This window comes from Ammospiza caudacuta, chromosome 12, assembly GCF_027887145.1.
Source record: "Ammospiza caudacuta isolate bAmmCau1 chromosome 12, bAmmCau1.pri, whole genome shotgun sequence".
In the NCBI taxonomy this organism is placed as follows: Eukaryota; Metazoa; Chordata; class Aves; order Passeriformes; family Passerellidae; genus Ammospiza; species Ammospiza caudacuta.
The window spans coordinates 740,509-759,006 of NC_080604.1; the positions used below are offsets into that span (position 1 = coordinate 740,509).

An 18,498-nucleotide genomic window follows, 5' to 3' on the forward strand; every position below is an offset into this window, starting at 1 on the left:
GCCCCGCTCCCCGCTGGGCTCTGCCCGCTGTGGCAGACAGACACCCCGGCGGCCCGAGCGGGGTCCCCCCCTCGGCACAGCCCCCGAGCGCTCCCCGCTCCCGGTGGCCCCGCACCGCCCCCCAGGCCCCCCCCGGCTGGGGGCAGCTCCCTCCCGGCAGGCGGGGGTTAACAAAAACACGCGCGTTCCGCCGAGCCCCCGCCGCGCCCCGGCCCCGACCGGGGAGCCCCGCTCCGCCGCGCTCCGCTCCGCCCGGCCCGGCCCCGCTCCCTCCGGGCTGACGCAAGGCCGGGCCCGCCGGGGAGGCCGCGCCGGGCTGTCACCAGGGGGCACCGCCGCGATCGCCGAGCACCGGGAATCACCATCCTGGAGGGACAACAACAACAACAACAACAGAGAGCCCCGGCCCGCGGCGCCGGCGGGCGGCGGGACCTGGCCATGGCCCCCGGCTCCGGGCAGCGCTTCCCTGTCCTCCGGCACCGCTCGCCCGCCCCTCTGGAGCCCTAAATCCGCTGTCGCTGTTTTATAGCGTTTTTTATTATTTTGCATTATTTCTGTTTTTCCGCTCTCCCCTTCCTCCCCCGTGCCGCCCCCCTCGGCGCCTCGGCCCCGCCGCGCTCCGCTCCGCTCGGCCGGGCGGGCGGGCGGGCGGGCGGCCGCGAGCGGAGCGGATCGGCGCGGTCGGCGCGAACATGGCGACGGTGCCCGTCTATTGCATCTGCCGGCTGCCCTACGACGTGACCCGCTTCATGATCGAGTGCGACGCCTGCAAGGACTGGTTCCACGGCAGGTAACGCACCGCGCCCGGCACCCCGAGGCCGGCCCCGGCCCCGCCGCCCCCGGTGCTCCCGCCGCCGCGCTCCCTCCCGCAGGCCTTCCCGGAGCGGGGAAGGAGGAGCCGCGCTTCCCGGCGCCGCTCCCGCGCTCCCCGCGCGCTGGTTTTGTGTGTTTTGTGGGCTCGGGGCCGGATTCCCGACACAAAGCTGCTCCCCCCGGGGTGACACCGGAGCCCCGGGCTGGCGGGGGCCATTGTGCGCGCCCGGGGAGGGGATGGGGCCGCCCTGCGCCGCCCGCCCGCGGCTCCGCGCCGCGTCCCTCCCGGTGCCGGGCCCGGGGCGGGGAGCGAGGGGCCGCGGCGGCTGCGGGGCTCGGCCGCGCTGTCAGCGGGCTCGGCCCCCGCGCCTCGGCCTCCCGCCCGGGCAGGGCTCGGGCACCGCGGCTCCCGCGGGGTTCCCCGGTGCCGGGGAGGGCCGGGGGCCGCGGGGAGCGCCGCCCTGGCAGCAGCCCCTGGGCGCCGGGGCCGGGCGGGGCGGCGGGAGCGGGCGGGGGAGCCCTCGCTGGCGCAGCGCCCGCCCCGCGGCCCCGCCGGGCAGCGCCCCCGCCCCCGGGGACCCCCGCGCACCCCCGGCCCTGCCCCGAGCCGGGGCCTGCCGTGGCGGGGCCGCGGGCAGGGGAGCGGCGGGCAGGCCGGGCGGGGCGCAGGACTCGGCTTTTCGGCTCGTTTCTCCCCAAAGCGCCTCCCGGCGCGCAGACAATGGGCGGCCGCGGCGGAGTTGCGGCGGGCGGCGGAACTTCGGTGGCGCCTGGTGTGATGAGGGCGAGGGCGGCGACTCGGGGGGCACCGAGAGCCTCAAGAGCCACCGCGCCGCCCGGGCAGCCGTGCCGGCGGAGGGGTCACTGGGCTAAAGGGGGTACACGCGGGGACAGCCCCCCGACAGGACCCCTCGCTCCCTTCGGATGTGAAGGAGGAGGAGGATGGAGTGTCAGCGGCATGGCAGCGATTCCCCAGGAATGATTGAAGTGTAAAAAGTGCGATTAAAATCAGGTAAATCACCTGGATGAGCGCTTTTTACGCCAGGGGTCCGGTCAGGTTGGGCTGTGCTCTTTCATGGCCAGCAGAGTCCCCGCACAGCTGGCGGACGAGGCGGCGGCGAGCGGCTCTGCCCGAGCGGGCACCGGGGCACCCGCGGATCCGCCGTGCGCAGAATAAAGGACTCCAGACGCTTGGCTGTGACATTAGGAATGATGTTCTACCCTTTACAGTAGGAGCTGTGTAGAAGCAGGAAGGGAAACACAGAAATAGACAGTGGCGGTGCTGGCGGAAGGGTGCTCCGCACGGGGCTCCGGGACAGGAGCTCGCAGGAATCGCGCTGGCCCGTGCCATCGGGCACAGACGCTGAGGTGAGGCTGGAGAGAAGCCTCAAGCATGTGCACCTGAAACTTAGACACTTTAAAGACATGAAAATATTACGATTTTCAGGCAAAGTAATGGCAGAGTGAATTGCTGAAGAGTAAACAGCGGCAGGAGGTAAGCTGCCTGCACAGGATGGTGAATTTCCATTGAAACTGGCAAAGAGACCTTGCTTGTAGCTGATCAACCAAATTATCTTGTTGTGGGCAGCTCAGGGTCAGCAGCGAGAGGAAAGGTGTTTAATTTTGTGGCATAAGGGACGGAAATGATTTGTAGTGCTGCTGGGGCTGGGGGGGGGTGTTGTACTCTTTTTTCTTCGTTTATAGTAGTGCCCAGAGATTGATTTTTAGAGAAAGAAAACTGAGTTTACTTCTCAAAGTGTCAAAGCCTGAGATAATTGTATCAGAGAGTTTCATGGAGTATTAGGAGCAAGCAGTTTATCCATGACACTGTTTGCTTTTTTTTTTGTAATGTATAAGTAAATAAATAGAAAAAAAATCAGGATTTAATTGTATTAAATCGCGTCTGTCCCAGACACTCAAAGCACTGATGTTAACATTTACACAAAACTGCAACAAAAATATTCAATGTTATATAGTACTGCAACAAAAAATACAATGTTACATAGGTTCGGCAACCAAACATGAGCCAGTGTGCCCAGCCGCGCCGTGCTCGGGAGGATTGCCTGGTGTTTTAATCACACTTCTGTTTCTTTTTAACATGATGTACAGTGTGCAATTCAGAAAAAAAAGGTGTCATTTCTGGTTGGGTTTTGTAGAAGCAGATCAGGTGTTTTAATGTTTCCCTTCTGACATGAGTTCCCAAATATCTAAAATAAATATTTTTCATGGGTTATCCCTGCAGCAGTCGCAGTCTCCCTTTCATCTAAGGCTGGGCAACGTCTCTGTGGCAACTTCAGCAGTTCTGGTGGCAAATTGATATTTTAAAGTACCTAAAGTGTGTTAAGCTTGTGTGATGTAGTTTAGAAGTTGGGCACAGGGCAATGGAGCCCTCTCCCCTTCTGGGACAAATGCGCTGGGGGCTCTCGGACACTGCTGAAGTGTGCTGAGCCCTGGAGCTGCTGGTGTGTTCACAGAGCCCTGTGACTTCTTGTGGAGCTGAGGTGCGATGATTCCTCTTCTCTCTGTTTGCCTGAGCTGCTCCCACTGTCTGGCAAGGCCAGAGATGATCTTAGAGGCAAAGGACAGAGATGCCACAGTGGGCACAGGGCTGTTTGTCCCCTGTCCGTGTGCGGGTCAGGTGTTCTCTGTTTGGGCTGGGGAGGTCTCACACGCCTCAGTGCTCGGCTCTGAGCAGCCAGGCTGGTGCTCTGGGATGTCCTGGCCCCTCCATCGCCTCTGCTGGCTCCTGTCCCCTTGGGTCCCATCCTGAGCAGGGGTCCTGGTGTTGTTCTGCCTGGCAGCAGTTCTGAGGCAGCAGGGACAGCCAGGGTGCCCACTGGTTGGCATGGGAACTGGCTCTGTGAGGGCCAGGGAAGGAGGAGGAAGAGGGAGAGGTCCTGATGTGTGAGGAAGCTGACATTGAGCACTGCCACGGGTCACTGCTGCCTCAAGGGTCGGCCTGGCTGGATGCAGGGACTGATGCCAGCTGTGCCACAGGGTCCCCGGGCAGCTGCTGGGGCACAGGGGGTGTGGGACAGGGGCGCTCAGCGGTGTGCTGGGGGGAGCTCTGCCTTCTCCTCAGCTTGCAGGTGTGCTGCTGCTGCAGGTGATGTGCTGCAGGTGGTGCTGCACAGGTGTGCTGCTGCAGGTGATGCTGCTGCAGGTGATGCTGCACAGGCGATGCTGCACAGGTGTGCTGCTGCAGGTCTGCAGGTTGTTCTGCAAGTGTGCTGCTGCAGGTGATGCTGCTGCAGGAGATGCTGCTGCAGGAGATGCTGCACAGGTGCTGCACAGGTGATGCTGCTGCAGGAGATGCTGCACAGGTGCTGCACAGGTGATGCTGCACAGGTGCTGCACAGGTGATGCTGCTGGCTGTCCGTGCTGTCCACACTCCTGAGCCTGTGCAGGGGCTCCCTCCATTCCCCCTCCCTGGGGGCAGCTTCTGGGTGCTGGGAAAAGCTGCGCATGGTGACAGCTCTCCAAGTGCCTCATGTGCAATGGAAACTGCGTTACAAGGTTACAGAACCCTGTATCCGAGACAAGGCAAGCCTTTTTGTACCGGTTTGTTCAACTAGAAATCTGTACGGGGCTACTCATTACGGCTGTAGGTGAGGGAAGGTAAATTATTCATTTTCTCTGCAGTATTTTGTTACCTGTTCTTATAACCCACACCTGGTGCTGTAGGGTGGGATCGCGCTCACTAAATGAGATAACAAGTATGGATTTTATTACCCCGTGTATATTTAAACTTTGAACCTTCTTGCTCCAGGCCTAGCAGTGGTCAATAACTCAGTTAAAGGTTTAGTTACCCAAAAGCAGCTCGTGCAGTTGTGAGAGCAGCCCAAAGTGATGGTGGGAGTTACTCAGGATGCCCTGGCACACAGAGTGAACGTGGCTGGGTTAAGAAAAGCTCTTCTCTGCTACACTGCAAGGCTGAACTCGGTGTGTGGGCAGATTTTATGCTCATAACAGAGCATTCAGCATTTTCCCTTTCAAAAACAGGTCTGATTTTACACAGCAGCATCTAGTTCCACTCTTTTACGCAGGCTTATCACTAGCTATGGGCAAATTTGGAAATTTGGGTAAAATTTGAAGATGAGGATATCCTAAAACTAGAATGCTATTTGCTTTGGTTTTCTCACAGCAGAGGGAATCCCTGAGGTTAATCAAGCTGTGCCCAGAATGATTTCCTTTCATGTGCTGAGTTCAGATAGGACCAAAGTGTGTAAGTCTTTCAAATAGCTAAAAATCTCAGGTTATTTCAATTTTTCCTGAAGAGTTAGTTGGGGTGAATGACAGGCTCAGTTTTTCTGGGGGCCTGCCCACAACAGGGATCATGAACGAGCCATGCTAATGCCTGTACTAGAATGCTTTGGAAAATCCAAGTCTAAGTAATACCAAGAGTGGACAGTAGTGTGGAAAGGCCTGCATGAACCTGCTGGTACCTCAGAGCCAGAACAGATCACAGAAGATTTTTGTATATAAAGATTCTTCTAATTCTAGAAGTTCTTACCCAGCTTTTACCTCTGGAAGGATAAAATGTTAGAAATATTAATCACAATTCATGTTTAATTTAAAAAAAAGGACAAAATGCTGTGGTTTAATGAGTTCTGTCCAGCAGCCCAAGCCTTCAGGTGCTCTGTTATGTGAGCAGCCCTGTGGGCACCTGGGTACCTGTTGAGCTCAGTATCAGTGGGATGGCAGCGTTATCAGCCATGTCACAACAGAGAAATGAGTTCTGCAAGCAAAGGTGAACTTTTTCCTTAGTGCTGAATACCTCCATAATAAAGGAAATGGGTAAAGATGTCTCGATAAAAATTATCAAAGGGATGTAACTACATATGGGGAGATACCAGTGAAGAGAAAAAGCCTTATACAATCACTATAAGGCTTTCCAAAACTCAGAGACCACCATCTTTAATATTACCTTAATGTATTTCCTTCCTTCTGACCAATACAAATTTTGTAGTAGCAGTGTAATGTATTTACACTGAAAATGGAGTGTGTTCTCCTTGCCCACATAGCCCTCTCTCGTATGGCAGCCTGTGGGTCTACTGTTCTGAAAATATTTTATTGAAACATGGTTTGTGGCATTGGGGGTGTCCTATAAAGGTGCTCTGAAGCAGTGCTGGAGGCTTGTTTGGGCTGCAGGTGAGCTGATGCTTTGGAATCACGTGGGTTTTTCATAGTGACCATGTCATGCATCTTATCAGTGACTGATAACTCTGTAACGTGGGTGTGCATTATCAGATCTTACACTGGCTGATGGATACCAATAGTAATTCCTTTCCAGTAATTCCTTTATCTGAAAAAAAATAGCCTGTTCACAGTCCATTTTACAACTTTATGCATGGCTATTTTTAGATGTTACTTGGCTGTTGCATCCAAGTCCCTCTGGTATACAATATAATGGCAATAATGTGTTTGGCCAATCTCACCAGGTCTCTCATGAAGATTTTTCCTGGGGTATTGGTGCCCACCCTGTGTGAAGGCTGAGCATCTCCCCAGAAGGGACAGGGCTGTCCTGGGGACCATGGTCTCCAGCAGTGTGCTGTGACCAGGCTGCAACATCTTGAGGCAAATGGCTTCAAGTTGTGCCAGGGGAAGCTTCTGTTGGATATTGGGGAAAATTTCTGCATCAAAGGGGTTTTCATGCCTGGCACAGGCTGTCCAGGGCAGTGGTGGAGTCACCATCCCTGGATGGATTTAAGAGAAGTTCAGACTGCGGCATGTTAGTGCTGCACTTGGCCGTGCTGGGGGGATGGCTGCACCTGATGATTTTAGGGTCTTTTCCAACCCAAACCATTCCATGAGTGTTGTATTCCATATTTCTCAAGTGCCATACTGTACCAAGCTGTTCTTCTCTGCAGCACAGTTCTTCATGTGTCCTCTCAGGGGCTCCTCCTGGGCTCTCGACCCACCCCTGTTTATTCCAGTTACCTTCACGAGCTGCAGCTGCTGCCCAGCCAAGGACTGTGCAGCTGTGGCTCGTTTGGAGTAACTGGGACCCACACACAGATCTTACAGGGACTCTCTCCATAAGGACCCACTTATTTAATACATAGATCTTACAATACATAGATCTTAACAGGGACTCTCTCCATAACAATACATATATTCAGGCCCCACATTCCCCCCCTTTTCTTTTAACAATTATAATATACATACAGTCCCAGCTCTCAGGCTGCCACAGCTCTCAGCTGTCTTGAACACATACAAATCCCTAGATGTTCCAAGGCTCTTTTCCTTAAAGGCCATATTCTTACAGCTTTCTGCTGTTACAGCTCCTTAATTCAAAGGCCATATGATATTCTAAAGTCCCAGCTCTCTGGCTGCCACAGCTCTCAGCTGTCCTATCTTCTGTGATGTCAAGGGGTTCCATACCTTCTTTCAACGTTTGGCTGCATGTTCTTCATCACGCCAGGGTCACCAGTTGTTGTGTTCTTGTTGCATTCCATATTTCTCAAGTCCCACACTGTACCAAGCTGTTCTTCTCTGCAGCACAGTCCTTTGTGTCCTCTCTGGAGCTCCTCCTAGGCTCTCAACCCACCCCTATTTATTCCAGTTACCTTCACGAGCTAAGGACTTCACAGCTGTAGCTCGTTTGGAGTAACTAGGACCCACAGATCTTACAAGGACTCTCTCCATAACAACACATATATTCAGGCCCCCACACACGACCTCCTGCTTTGTTCTGGTGCTTGGTGCTCTTCAGCCCTGGGACCACAGCCCAGGACATGCAGGGATGTGCAAGTCCCTCCTTGTTGCACTCTCCTGGGCCTTTGGAAGAGGCTGACAGCCTGTGCACGGCTCCCAGCCTGCAGCCCATGGAGGAGCTCCTTCTTTTCTTCTCAGGCACATCCCCAAACCTGACGGCTGCTGCTCCTCCAGGTGAGGGCTCAGTCTTGTGCCTGCAGGCAGAGCAGGAGTGGGGGTGCTGAGTTTCCCTGGGTGTAATTGTGCTTCCCAGCCAACCAGGATAGACTTCTCCTGGGATATTCAGCAATTTTTAGTGCTTCATCCATTTGTTTTAGCAAGTAGTCAAGACAAGCAGAAAGTTAAGCAATAGTGTATTTTGACAGGAAAAAAATAAACCAGAATTGCAGAAACAAAGATATTTTTAAGTTTCCTGTTTGCAATTGTCAACCCAGTAATCTGGAACTTTGTGAGAGCTGCCTTATTGTTTTTATGGAATTGCTCGTGGATTTCATAGTGTTTTCCTCTTTTTGCAAAATACACAGTACATTTACTCTCAGAAGCAGCAATTGCCTCATCTGGCAGACTGGAAGGATGTAACAAGTAAAAAAAGAAGTGAAATATTTCTGCTAGATATCAGTAGCTGTGATTTTTTATTAAACCTCCATTATTGCTGTTAGCATCTCAATGGAAGGGAATGGAAATGTGGAAATTGGCTGGAATGCTGTTCCTGTGCCATATGTGCTGTGTCCCTTGTGGCAGCAGCAGCACACAGAACAGCCCAGGATCATTGTACAGGAGCACAGTCCCCACAGCCAGGTTGTAAGTGAGATTTAATGTCTTTATGGAGCCTCTCAGCAAGGCCTGGCTTGGGGCAGGCGGGGGAAGCAAAAGGACTTGCAGTGCTGTTAACAGGGACAGTGTCTCCTGATCACCGTCCTGTCCACCTGGGGTTTCCTCTCCATTCTGATCACTAAATGCCCTCGCATTGATTGCAGCAGTTACTAAGGAATCTGGAGGCTATCTAGTGTACTCTTATTTAGCCAGAAGGAGCAGTTTATTGGCCAGGAGCAGGCAGGACCTCTGGAACCCTCAGCTCCTTACAGGCCATGGGGACAGCGTGTGAGCAGCATATGGGCTCCTTCACACCCCAGAAATGTTTCCCAGGGAATTGAAGAAAGAAAAAAAAGAATTTAAAAAAAGCTGTCCGCCTGATACCTGAATGAGGAGTCATTGAGTAAAGAATGGCAAACACGTGGGGCTGCTGAGTGTTTTGTTCCATGGTCACTTCAGGAATCTGAGTCACAGAGGTGCCAGCAGCAGCCACAAGAGAGCCCAGGTGCCGAGGCTGGGAGGGCAGGAGCCCCCTCTGACCCTCTTCTCTCATCCCTGCTCCTGCCTTGGAGCACTGAGGTGCTGCTCTGCAGCTGGCTGCTGATAAGGGATTCATCATCCCAAAGACTTGACTAATTCCTGCTCTGGCATTGCCTCTCAATGAAACTTCCACTGGAAGGTGAGAAGGTGGGTGGAGGGTTGGAAAAGGTGAGGATGCTCTTTCCTTACAGGTGAATGTGGGGCTTGTTCTAAAAGAGGTGGGTTTGCTCTTGTTGAGATGGCTGAGGAGGTCTTAAAACACTTGAATGTGTTCTGAGAAGATCCTATGAATTCACAGCTTTTACTGCCGAAGTGGTTCTTGGCAGTATTTGGAACTCTTATCCACCAACTCTCTTGCATCAGGACAAACACATTGGCCAAATGAAAGCACAGATGCTCTTGAGGGAAAGGCAACACATCCACTTATGATTTGTCCCAATGTTTATTAGTTTATTAGTTTATTAGTCTAAGAAATTTTTAGACTATTGCACGGGACTGTGACAAAGTTCAGCCCGGTGGAATCACAAGGCGCCTGCGGTGGCTGCACAGCAGCTCCTGCTGAGGGATGCCTGCCCACAGCTCTGTCCTTCCAGCACTCATGGGAGCAGGCTGCACCTCAGCACAGGCAGCACATCCCTCCTGCACAGGCTGCACCTCAGCACAGGCAGCACATCCCTCCTGCACAGGCTGCACCTCAGCACAGGCAGCACATCCCTCCTGCACAGGCTGCACTTCCAGCCCAGCAGCAGCACACTGTTCCCTGCACAGGCTGCACCTCAGCACAGGCAGCACATCCCTCCTGCACAGGCTGCACTCCCAGCCCAGAGCAGCACATCCCTCCTGCACAGGCTGCACTCCCAGCCCAGCAGCATCACGCTGCTCCCCAGCCCTCAGTCCCAGCCTCCCCAGCACAGCCTCTCACCCTGTGCTCAGCTGGCACTGCTGCACAGCCCCAGCTCCAGGTGCTGTGGAAGGAATGGGTGTCTGCCCATGGATGCAGCAATGTCCTTAGAAATCAAGCATTGCTGGAAGGTGTGGGAGTGAAACTGCAGGAGACTATGAGCAATACCAGAGGGGAGAAATGCAGCTGTGTGTGAGAAACTGTTACTATTCCTGATGCTGCTTGTAAATCACAGACTGGAGCACAGAGGCAGAGGCACAGTGTGTCAGGACACTTTGCTGGAAATGGATGGAGAGGGCTCACAAGGACTCAGATGCATTTTTTTTCCTTTATTCTTTGGACACAGCCTTGCACAGGACTGTTAGGAACTGAGCAAATGCTTTCAGAGACACCCCAGCCCCGCTCCTGGGCCCCGCCAGGCTTTGCAGGACCATTCTCCTGCAGCACTGGCATTTTCCAGTTCTATCAAGTTTTACCCTCTTTTTGACATTGCACCAGATTGGCCAGAGAACAGGACAATTGTGCCCAAACACCTCCTGTAAAAGGCAGAGTGCTGAGGCTGGCTGCACAGCAGTGATTCCTGCTCAGCCCCACAGAGGAACACCTTAAATCCCAGGTACCCTGGGGGTTTGGGTGTGACCAGCTGTGTGCTCCTCCTGCACTGTTCCTGCTGCCCATGAGCAGCTCACAGGGAATGTGGGGACATTGCTTTGCAGGCAGGACACAGCCCACTGCCTCTGTGGGATGCTCTGGGAGTTACTGAAATGTGGGAGCTCATGTTTCAGGTTCACTCGTGGCGTTTGCAGACTGCATGGAGAGGGGAGCAGGTCAGGAAAAGTGCGCTGTGAGTGAGGAGATGGTGTGAGGAGCAGTCCTGCACCCAGGGTGGTGCTGGGCAGAGCCTTCTGCTGCCAGGCACCATCTGGGGCTGCCCTCAGCTGCTGTTGGCTGCTACCTAAGTTACCTCAGATTTAAAAGTATACATTAAAGTCCCTTTTTACCATACTGCTAAATTTTTCCATTTAAAAATTGCTGAACTGAAGTAGGTGCTGGAATTCAGTTACAGTCCTACTCGAAAAATACCCAAAGGGCTGGAATGAGCTGGAGCTGGGGTTGTTCCTCATGCTTCCAAAGCAAGAGGCTGTAGGGGACGATCCATTCAACATGTCACTTGCAGTCAGGGCTGCTGCTGCCTGTAGTGTTCAACAATGAGCCAAGATTTCATGTTTTTAAGTTCTCAGACCTAAGCTTTTTCCCAGGAGGATTTCTGCAGGGAGGGTGGGCATGTTTTGTTGTTTAGTTGGGGGTTTTTTGGTTGCTTGGGACTTTTTATTTAGAACAAGAAAAACTGTTGTTTTATGCTTCGTTGCAAGGAAGTTTTTCAGATACAAAGCTCTCACAAATGTTCTTCAGAATAATTATTTCTTCTTTTTTGTGGTGTGAGAGTTGGTGAATGGTTTGAGGAAGGAAAACGTGTGTCAAGGAGGTGTTTCTGAAGAGCACTTACCTGGAATCTCACAGTGAATGGGAGCAGAGCCTGTCTGGCTGCCTGCAGTCACAGCCTCAACCTGCCAGCCTTTGCATGGTTCCTTCTGAATTTTGTGTTTCTTTGCATTCTTGGAACTCTGAAATCCCTCTCAGAGCAGAACTGATTGCTTGAACTGCAAACCATGCTGATGGGGAGGCTCAGTGGCACTGGCCTGCTGGCATTCCAGGTCCTGCTCATGCCACAGGGCTTCTGTGGGACAGAAATGTCACAGAAAATGCCACAACCATTTTTTAAAGGAAGGATGTCTTGTGGAGGGCTTTTAAGGAGTGTCTTATGGAGCACATCCTGCATGGGCTGGAAGGGTTCAGTCAGGTAAGGTTTTCCCTTTGAGAAGAGCAGGGCAGAACTCTAATTTTGTGTTGATAAATCACAAGCAGTGAAAGAATATTAGCACTTCATGTGGTGTTTGTAAAAAGGCAAGAAGAGTATCTGGAGAAAAAGAGGAAATTTATGATTTCCCACAGAATCCCAGAATCCCAGAATGATTTGCACTGGGAGGGACCTTAAACCTCACCGTGTTCCCACCTCCTGCCGGGGTGCATTGATGTGCAGATGTCTGAATCGGCTGAAGACAAGAGCACTTTACATCAGCAGAACAACCAGCAATCTCCACTGCTAACTCACTGCCAGTGGCACTGGGTGGCACTGGGTGTTTATTCTGAGCTGTCGCTGCTCCTCCACAGTGCAAAATCCTGGCTGATAAAGAAATCTGTTGGGGTTTCCCTGTCAGTTACCAGGTGGAGCAAATCCTTACACGTCCATGGACGGAAGGACATCATTTCATACCAGCCCAGTGCCCAGTCTGAATGCCTTATCCAAGGGCACTCATGCGATCTATGGCTGTTGCTACCATGGTTTTCTTTCTAACCACACAGGTTCTCTTTGTTTCTCTCTACCAAGGATGTTGTCCATCACTCCCACACACACATGCCATGTGCTGTGCCAAGCGTGATGGACCATCCCCACCATGGCTGAGTTCACATGGGGCAGCGCTGAGCACGCCGTGGGCAGGGGACCCTTTGCTGTCACCTGGGTTGGTGATGGTGCAGAATGGCATGGGAGGAGCACACAGAGCACAGCATGGACGTACAAAGCCAGTTTGCATCTTGAAATAGGAATAAAATGTGATAAAGCTGTAATTGGGTCATTTGAAATTTGATGTTAATCTTTTGGAACTGTAGTTGAAGTGCTGAAATGAAATTAAGGTACAAGAGCGGGTTATGTGTGTCAACAACAGGGACAGCCAAGAATGGTTTGAAGGTTCTGTTAATAATTTATCATTCTTTAATTGTGTAGTTGTTGGGTTTAATATAGTAAGTTCTTTGTAAATATGACAGTGAAAACCATTCCTGTTCCTTCTCCCTCCTTGTTGTACTATCTGCTCATTTTGGAGCTTCCCCTGTGAGCATTGCAGTTGTTGCAGTTGGTTCAGAGTGTTTGCCATGCAAAACAAAGCATGAAAAGATAACTTTGGGGTACTATCAGGATTGCCATGTGTTTATATGCTTATATGTATCTATAAAGAATACATCAAAATGGTCCTGTGACTGAAAAGGACAACCAACCTGACCAATATTGATCAGTATTTTTAGCAAGATCTGAGCATGCTTATGCAAATTACAGTGATAAGTTACCTCAGATTTAAAAGTAAGTTATATAAATGGGTGTCACAATTAAAGCAAATCAAACACACACAGTACTCAGATTTGTATTAATGTGTATCAATACATACATGGATGTGTAAGTACACAGGTACAGGTAGTTGTTGCTGTACAAAGTCAGTGATGTCTGTGGCTTTGCTGGTGTTTAGTTTATTTGCATTTATCTGCCATTTAGTCGGACACTGCCCATGCCCAGCCTGCTCCTGCTGTACGTGTGGTGTGGATGTGACACGCAGGGGGAGCAGATGCTCAGGAGGAGTGAGAGGGAACATGAAAGCAAAGGAGTGGTGTTGCTCAGAGTGTTGTGGCTTTTGGAGGACAAGTCACAAAATCAGGAATTCCAGAGGGATCCGTGTGTTGCAGGTGTGGGTCTGTAACAGGCCAGTGTTACAGGGGTTTGGTGAGCTGTGTGTCCTGCACAGCTGATGTTCCAGCAGTGGCATTTATTTGCAGTAATGTTCCTGTTGGAGGGAGAAGTGGAACAACAGGGTCAGGGCAAGGCTGCAGTCAGTGTGTAAGGGTTTGCAGGCCGATTTCCTGGAGTGTATGTGCTCATTTTTAAAGGTAATTCCTGGAATTGCAGAGGGCAGAGCATAAAGAATGTTTTACCGAGCAGTGCTTGGTAAACACAGGTTTGCACTGCAGCACAGCTGATCCTGGCTGCTGCTCCTCAGGGCTTAGGTTTAGCCCAACTTTTGGGATTCCCTCTGCTGTGGGGCTCTCCCAGAAAGGTGGCCTGCCTGCCTTGCCACTTGTGGGGTGCCATTCCTGATAGAGATGCTTATAGTCTTCAGATGCTTGGGCCAGCAGAGAAGGCTGAGGTTGAATCCAGTCTCATTGGCAGTGCTGCCACGCTGGGCTGTGGCTGTCAGGGCTCACTCTGCCATGGCCACTCTGCCTTGGGAGTTGGCTCTGTTGGTCTCTCGGGTTCTGATACATCCTGGTTAGAGAGTTGGCAGCTTGTGATGTGTTGTACTGAAACTTGAAACTGAGACCTCATTCTGTAGAGTCTCAAGGAACTGAGCAGTGAGCCCTGGCTGATTTTGGGGGTTCTGAATTCCAGCTCTGAATAACAGATTTGTTGCTGGCATGCACAGGTTCTAGTTAGGCCACATAACAGTGTGATGCTGGCAAAGACTTGGGCTGTGCAGTAGGTGCAGGTTGCTGCAGTCTAGAAACTTCATTTATTTCTGTTTGGTTGATTTCTTTTTTTCCAGGGTGGGTGATATTTCTTTTATACAATGTCACTGGTTGGTTTTTGCTGAGGAACAAAAGGCACATGCTAATAGTAGATATTTTTGTAAAGTAGTTTGACCTGTGCTTGGGAAGAAGGTGCCCTGTGAGTGAAAACACATGAAGCCTGGATTCCAGCACTTCTCTGTGGAGGATGAATTGTGCTGGGTTTGTACAAGGCTGGTCTGACAGGGGGCTGTTCCCAGGGGCTGCCTCCCGGAGCTCTCGTGGAGCAGTGGGCAACAGCTGAGGTGACACATTGCCTGCGGAAGGAGTGCTGAGACACCAATATCACAGAGTTTTGTTGGTCATACAATAATTCAAGGATTATTTTCCCTGAGACAATTCTCTTTCCTACTCCCTTCTGCACTGGGCAGAATACAGCCTGTGGCTTCTGAAGTGCTCATGAAAATCAGTCCATTCCTGGGATCTTTTGCTTCCTGCTGTGCTTGCCTCAGTGTGTGTGAGAGAATCCACTCCATCACTCCAGCCTCCAATTATGTGCAGCAGATAAACGAGGATTTATTTGATCAACCCAAGCACTAATTCCATAGAGAAGTTTTGCAGTATGTTTGGAGATAGAAAAGGAGGTTTTTAGGGGTGTGGAGAGTTGTCTGTGCAGACTGGGATGAGCTGGGAGCCGGAGGGAGGAAGGGTAAAGGGCAGTTTTGTGCATGAGCCCACTTTCCAGTGTGTGGCCACAAACCTGGCACAGTGTTTGCACCTAGGCAGAGCCCCAGGGCAGGACTCCCCTTGCAAGTGCCCTTTGCTCTGTAAAGCTCTCAGTGACCTCGGCAGCAGAACCTTGGTGTGCACCCCATTTGTGTGTAGATCTCAGCCATGGGGAAGCCCCATGGGAGAGGTTACTCTGCTGGCAGAGGCTCTGGTTGGGAGTGTCCTGTGGGGATGGCAGCCTGAGGAGATGGAGCTTGTGAGTGTCAGGCTAGTCCATGGAGCAAACTGGCAACAGCCGCCAGTGCTATGGGCTCCATCAGGGTGTGGAGCTGCTGCTTCCCTTGGGGTGGAGCAGAAAGGCTTTGGGGACATTGATTGGTGGTGGCACTGGCAATGCTGGGGAACGGTTGCGCTCCATGTCCTTCAGGTTCTTTTCCAGTGTAAGTGATTCTGTGATTCTGTCACTCTGCTGGGCCAAGGGTCCTGTGCGGGCCATGGGTGGAGGGGCTGCTGTGTTGGTCCCGGGGCTGAGTGCCTCAGGCTGGAGAGATGAGCTGTGGGCAGGGCCCTGCACTGCCCCTGGCTGTGGCTGAGCTGGGATGTGTGCTGCCTGCTCACTGGCTTTGTTTCTGAGCTCTGCCGAGTGCAGTGTGTGCTCAGGTGCAGCTGTGTGGAGCTGTGTGGCAGCAGAGCCGAGCTGTGTGGATGGTGTCACCCTGAGTGGGGTGGGTGTCAGCTCTGCTGCCTCTGTGGCCCTGGCTGACACCTGCGTGTCAGTTGAAGATGAAATAGAAACCGTACACAGAGAACAGAGGGTGGCTGGTGAAAGGAGTGGGAGAGAGGAAGAAAGCAGCCGAGACAAGGCATGTGCAGACCAGTTCACTTCTCACACCTGCAGCCTGTTGGCTCAGCCCCTGGCCGGGAGCTCCTGCAGCACCTCAGGGCCCGGATGGGATGCCCTGGCCTGCACAGTCGTGTCATCTGCTCTGTCACCTGCCCTGCTCCCAGGCTGGGATGAGCCCTTCTTGCTCCCTGCAGCAGCAGTGTGGCTACCCAGCCTGGAAACAGTTTTGCATGTGGCCAGATTTCTGTTGTGGACCAGTGCCACTTCTTTGAGTGAAGTTACACAAGGAATAAATGAAACCTAACAGAATGATTTTGAGAGGAGAGATATTTTTGTTCCGTTTGTTTAATGGACTTCTTGACCTTTTGGGTCAAGAATTTGGGACCTTTATTTTGGGCTTGGCAATTTTTTCCTTCAGTTTTGTTTTATTCCTGCTTTTTACCACTCTCTTTCTCTGTTTCCCTTCCTCTTGGCTTATTTCCCATCTGCTTTTGGGAAACCCAGTGCTGAGAAGGAGAACAAACATCAGGGCAGCTGTAACCACACAGGGTTGAGCAGGTTCTCTGCTGGACAGGCTGAGCCCAGTTTGCAGCAGCAGCAGCAGCACCTGGCACAGCAGTGGCTCCACAGGTGTCTGTGCCCAGCTCAGGTCTTTCACGTGCCAGAGGATGGGGCTGGCACTGCCAGGGGATAGGGCGGGAGATGTGTTCCTGTGCAAAAAAGGGCATGGGACATTCTCCCCAGTCAGTGGTGAAGGTGTTCACCTCTTCAAGGTGTTGCCTCTGAGGTCATTGAGGATGACAGGCATTGCAGTCAGCTGGAATTGTGTGATGGATTGTTGGGGTCACTCTCTAAGTCTTTAATTATTTTCAATTACATGACAGCAAGTTGAATAGAATTTTGAGTTGACATAAAATAATTAGGGGGAAAAGAGTCTCATCCAGCACTTTTCTACCACGTGTGTTTCATGAGAGAGTCATCTGCCAGCAGTAGGGATCAGGATTCAGAGTGGGCTTCACTTCTGCAGCAGGGTGTTTTTCCTTGCTCTGTACATTCCCTCAGTGAGAAGAGCTTGTTGGAAAATGTAATTCATTCTAAACTAAGCAGTAATTCTCCTTCAAATTATATCTTAATAAAAAAGATAACATCTTAGGTAGTCTGATTTAGGCACACTGCATTTTAAATCTGTCCTAATTATAGTACTCATCGCTTAACATTCCTTTAATGAAGATCCTCATTTATAAGGACAAGGTTGGCAAATAGGAATTAATGCCATTATAACCCGTGAGTCTCCCAAAGGAAACAAATCAAAAGCTCTGTGAAGGAAATGAAACCTTATTATTTATAGCAAGGCAAAGCACAGAGTCACCAGCTGTACCTGTGTGTGTGTGGCTCAGGGGCCTGCAGCAGATGTGCTTTGGAAAGGACAGAGCCCTGCTGCCGTGGGCATCTCCCCAGCTGGGACACAGCTTCCCTTGAGGAGCCCTCAGCCCAAGGCTCCTGTCCTGTAAGTGGACTTTGGCTTTGTTTTGGTCTCAGTTTCTGATTGAAGACAGAGCTCCTCTCGCCAGCCCCAGAAATAACCATAGTGGTTCACCAAGGCCCAGAAATAAGGATGGAAGGAAGACATCCCAGTTGTCTTGGTGGATCTGGAATGTTGTGGTGGATGCACATCTTTGCTGCTGTTGTTTCACCTCATGCTGGTATCAGAACTGCTTGGTTTGAAGGAGCATTGTCAGATTGTCTTTGTAGCTGTTGATTTCGACACACACAGGAGATGGCTCCCTAAAAACCTTGGTCATCCTGAACAGTGTTTCACTGGTGGAATTCAAGTGATGGCAGTGAGAGTTATGTACCAGCCTGAGAGCCCTTAGAGCAGTGCAGACTTGCAGAGGCCCCTGCAGCCCTCACAAATATCTCCTTACTTATTTGGAGGCTCTGAGTCTCTGGTGACTTGAGGGAACAGCTGGAGCTGTGCCAGGGAGGGTCAGGGTGATCTCAGGGCAAGGTTCTTCCCCCAGGGGGTGCTGGCCCTGCCCAGGCTCCCCAGGGAACGGGCACGGCCCCGAGGCTGCCAGAGCTGCAGGAGCCTTTGGGCAGCACTGCCAGGGATGCCCAGGGTGGGATTGCTGGGGGGTCTGGGCAGGGACAGGGGCTGGGCTCCATGGTCTTTGTGGCTCCTTTGAGCTGAGGATATTCCGTGATTTTATGAGGCCTCTGAAAGCCGTCTGTGTGGGCAGCAGAGCTCAGCTCTTGCACAGAGCTGGACATTTCCAAAGCACTGAATGAGAGTTTGTCCATTCCACAGCAGCAGCCTCGGGCCGTGGGGCAGGTGCTGGTGGGGCTGCTGCCTGCAGGGGGGAAACCGAGTCAAAAAGCTGAGCTCATTTCCTGGGATGAAAAGCAGTTCAAGCAATCTGATAAGCAGTGGGGATTGTCCCTGTGCCTGCATCCAGGTGTGGCTGAAGCTGCTGGGCTCCTTGCAGGGACTGTTCAGTTTGCAAGAGGAGGCCTTTTCCCTTTTCCCTTTTCCCTTTTCCCTTTTCCCTTTTCCCTTTTCCCTTTTCCCTTTTCCCTTTTCCCTTCTCCCACCCCTTTCTCTCCACATTTGTGTTTCTGTGAGTGAATGAGAGGTGATGTGAAACCCTGTCTGTCCAGTACAATGAGTTCTCTCTCATTTAGGCCTTAATTAGAGACATCCATGCAGGGCACGCTCAGCCCTGTGCCCACACCAGCGCCTGGGTTCCTCCTG

At 52.0% G+C, this 18,498-nt stretch overlaps 1 protein-coding gene across 2 annotated transcripts in view; it reads left to right on the forward strand.

The window, feature by feature from the left end:
* Positions 1 to 378: 378 nt before the first annotated feature.
* The window catches only part of PHF2 (PHD finger protein 2), a 54,932-nt gene continuing 36,812 nt past the window's right edge, over positions 379 to 18,498 (forward strand). For both annotated transcript variants that reach the window (XM_058812850.1, XM_058812851.1), the window contains exon 1: positions 379 to 790. In XM_058812850.1, coding sequence (XP_058668833.1) covers positions 693 to 790 — 98 coding nt within the window. In that variant the 5' untranslated portion in view covers positions 379 to 692. The remainder of the gene's footprint in view (positions 791 to 18,498) is intronic.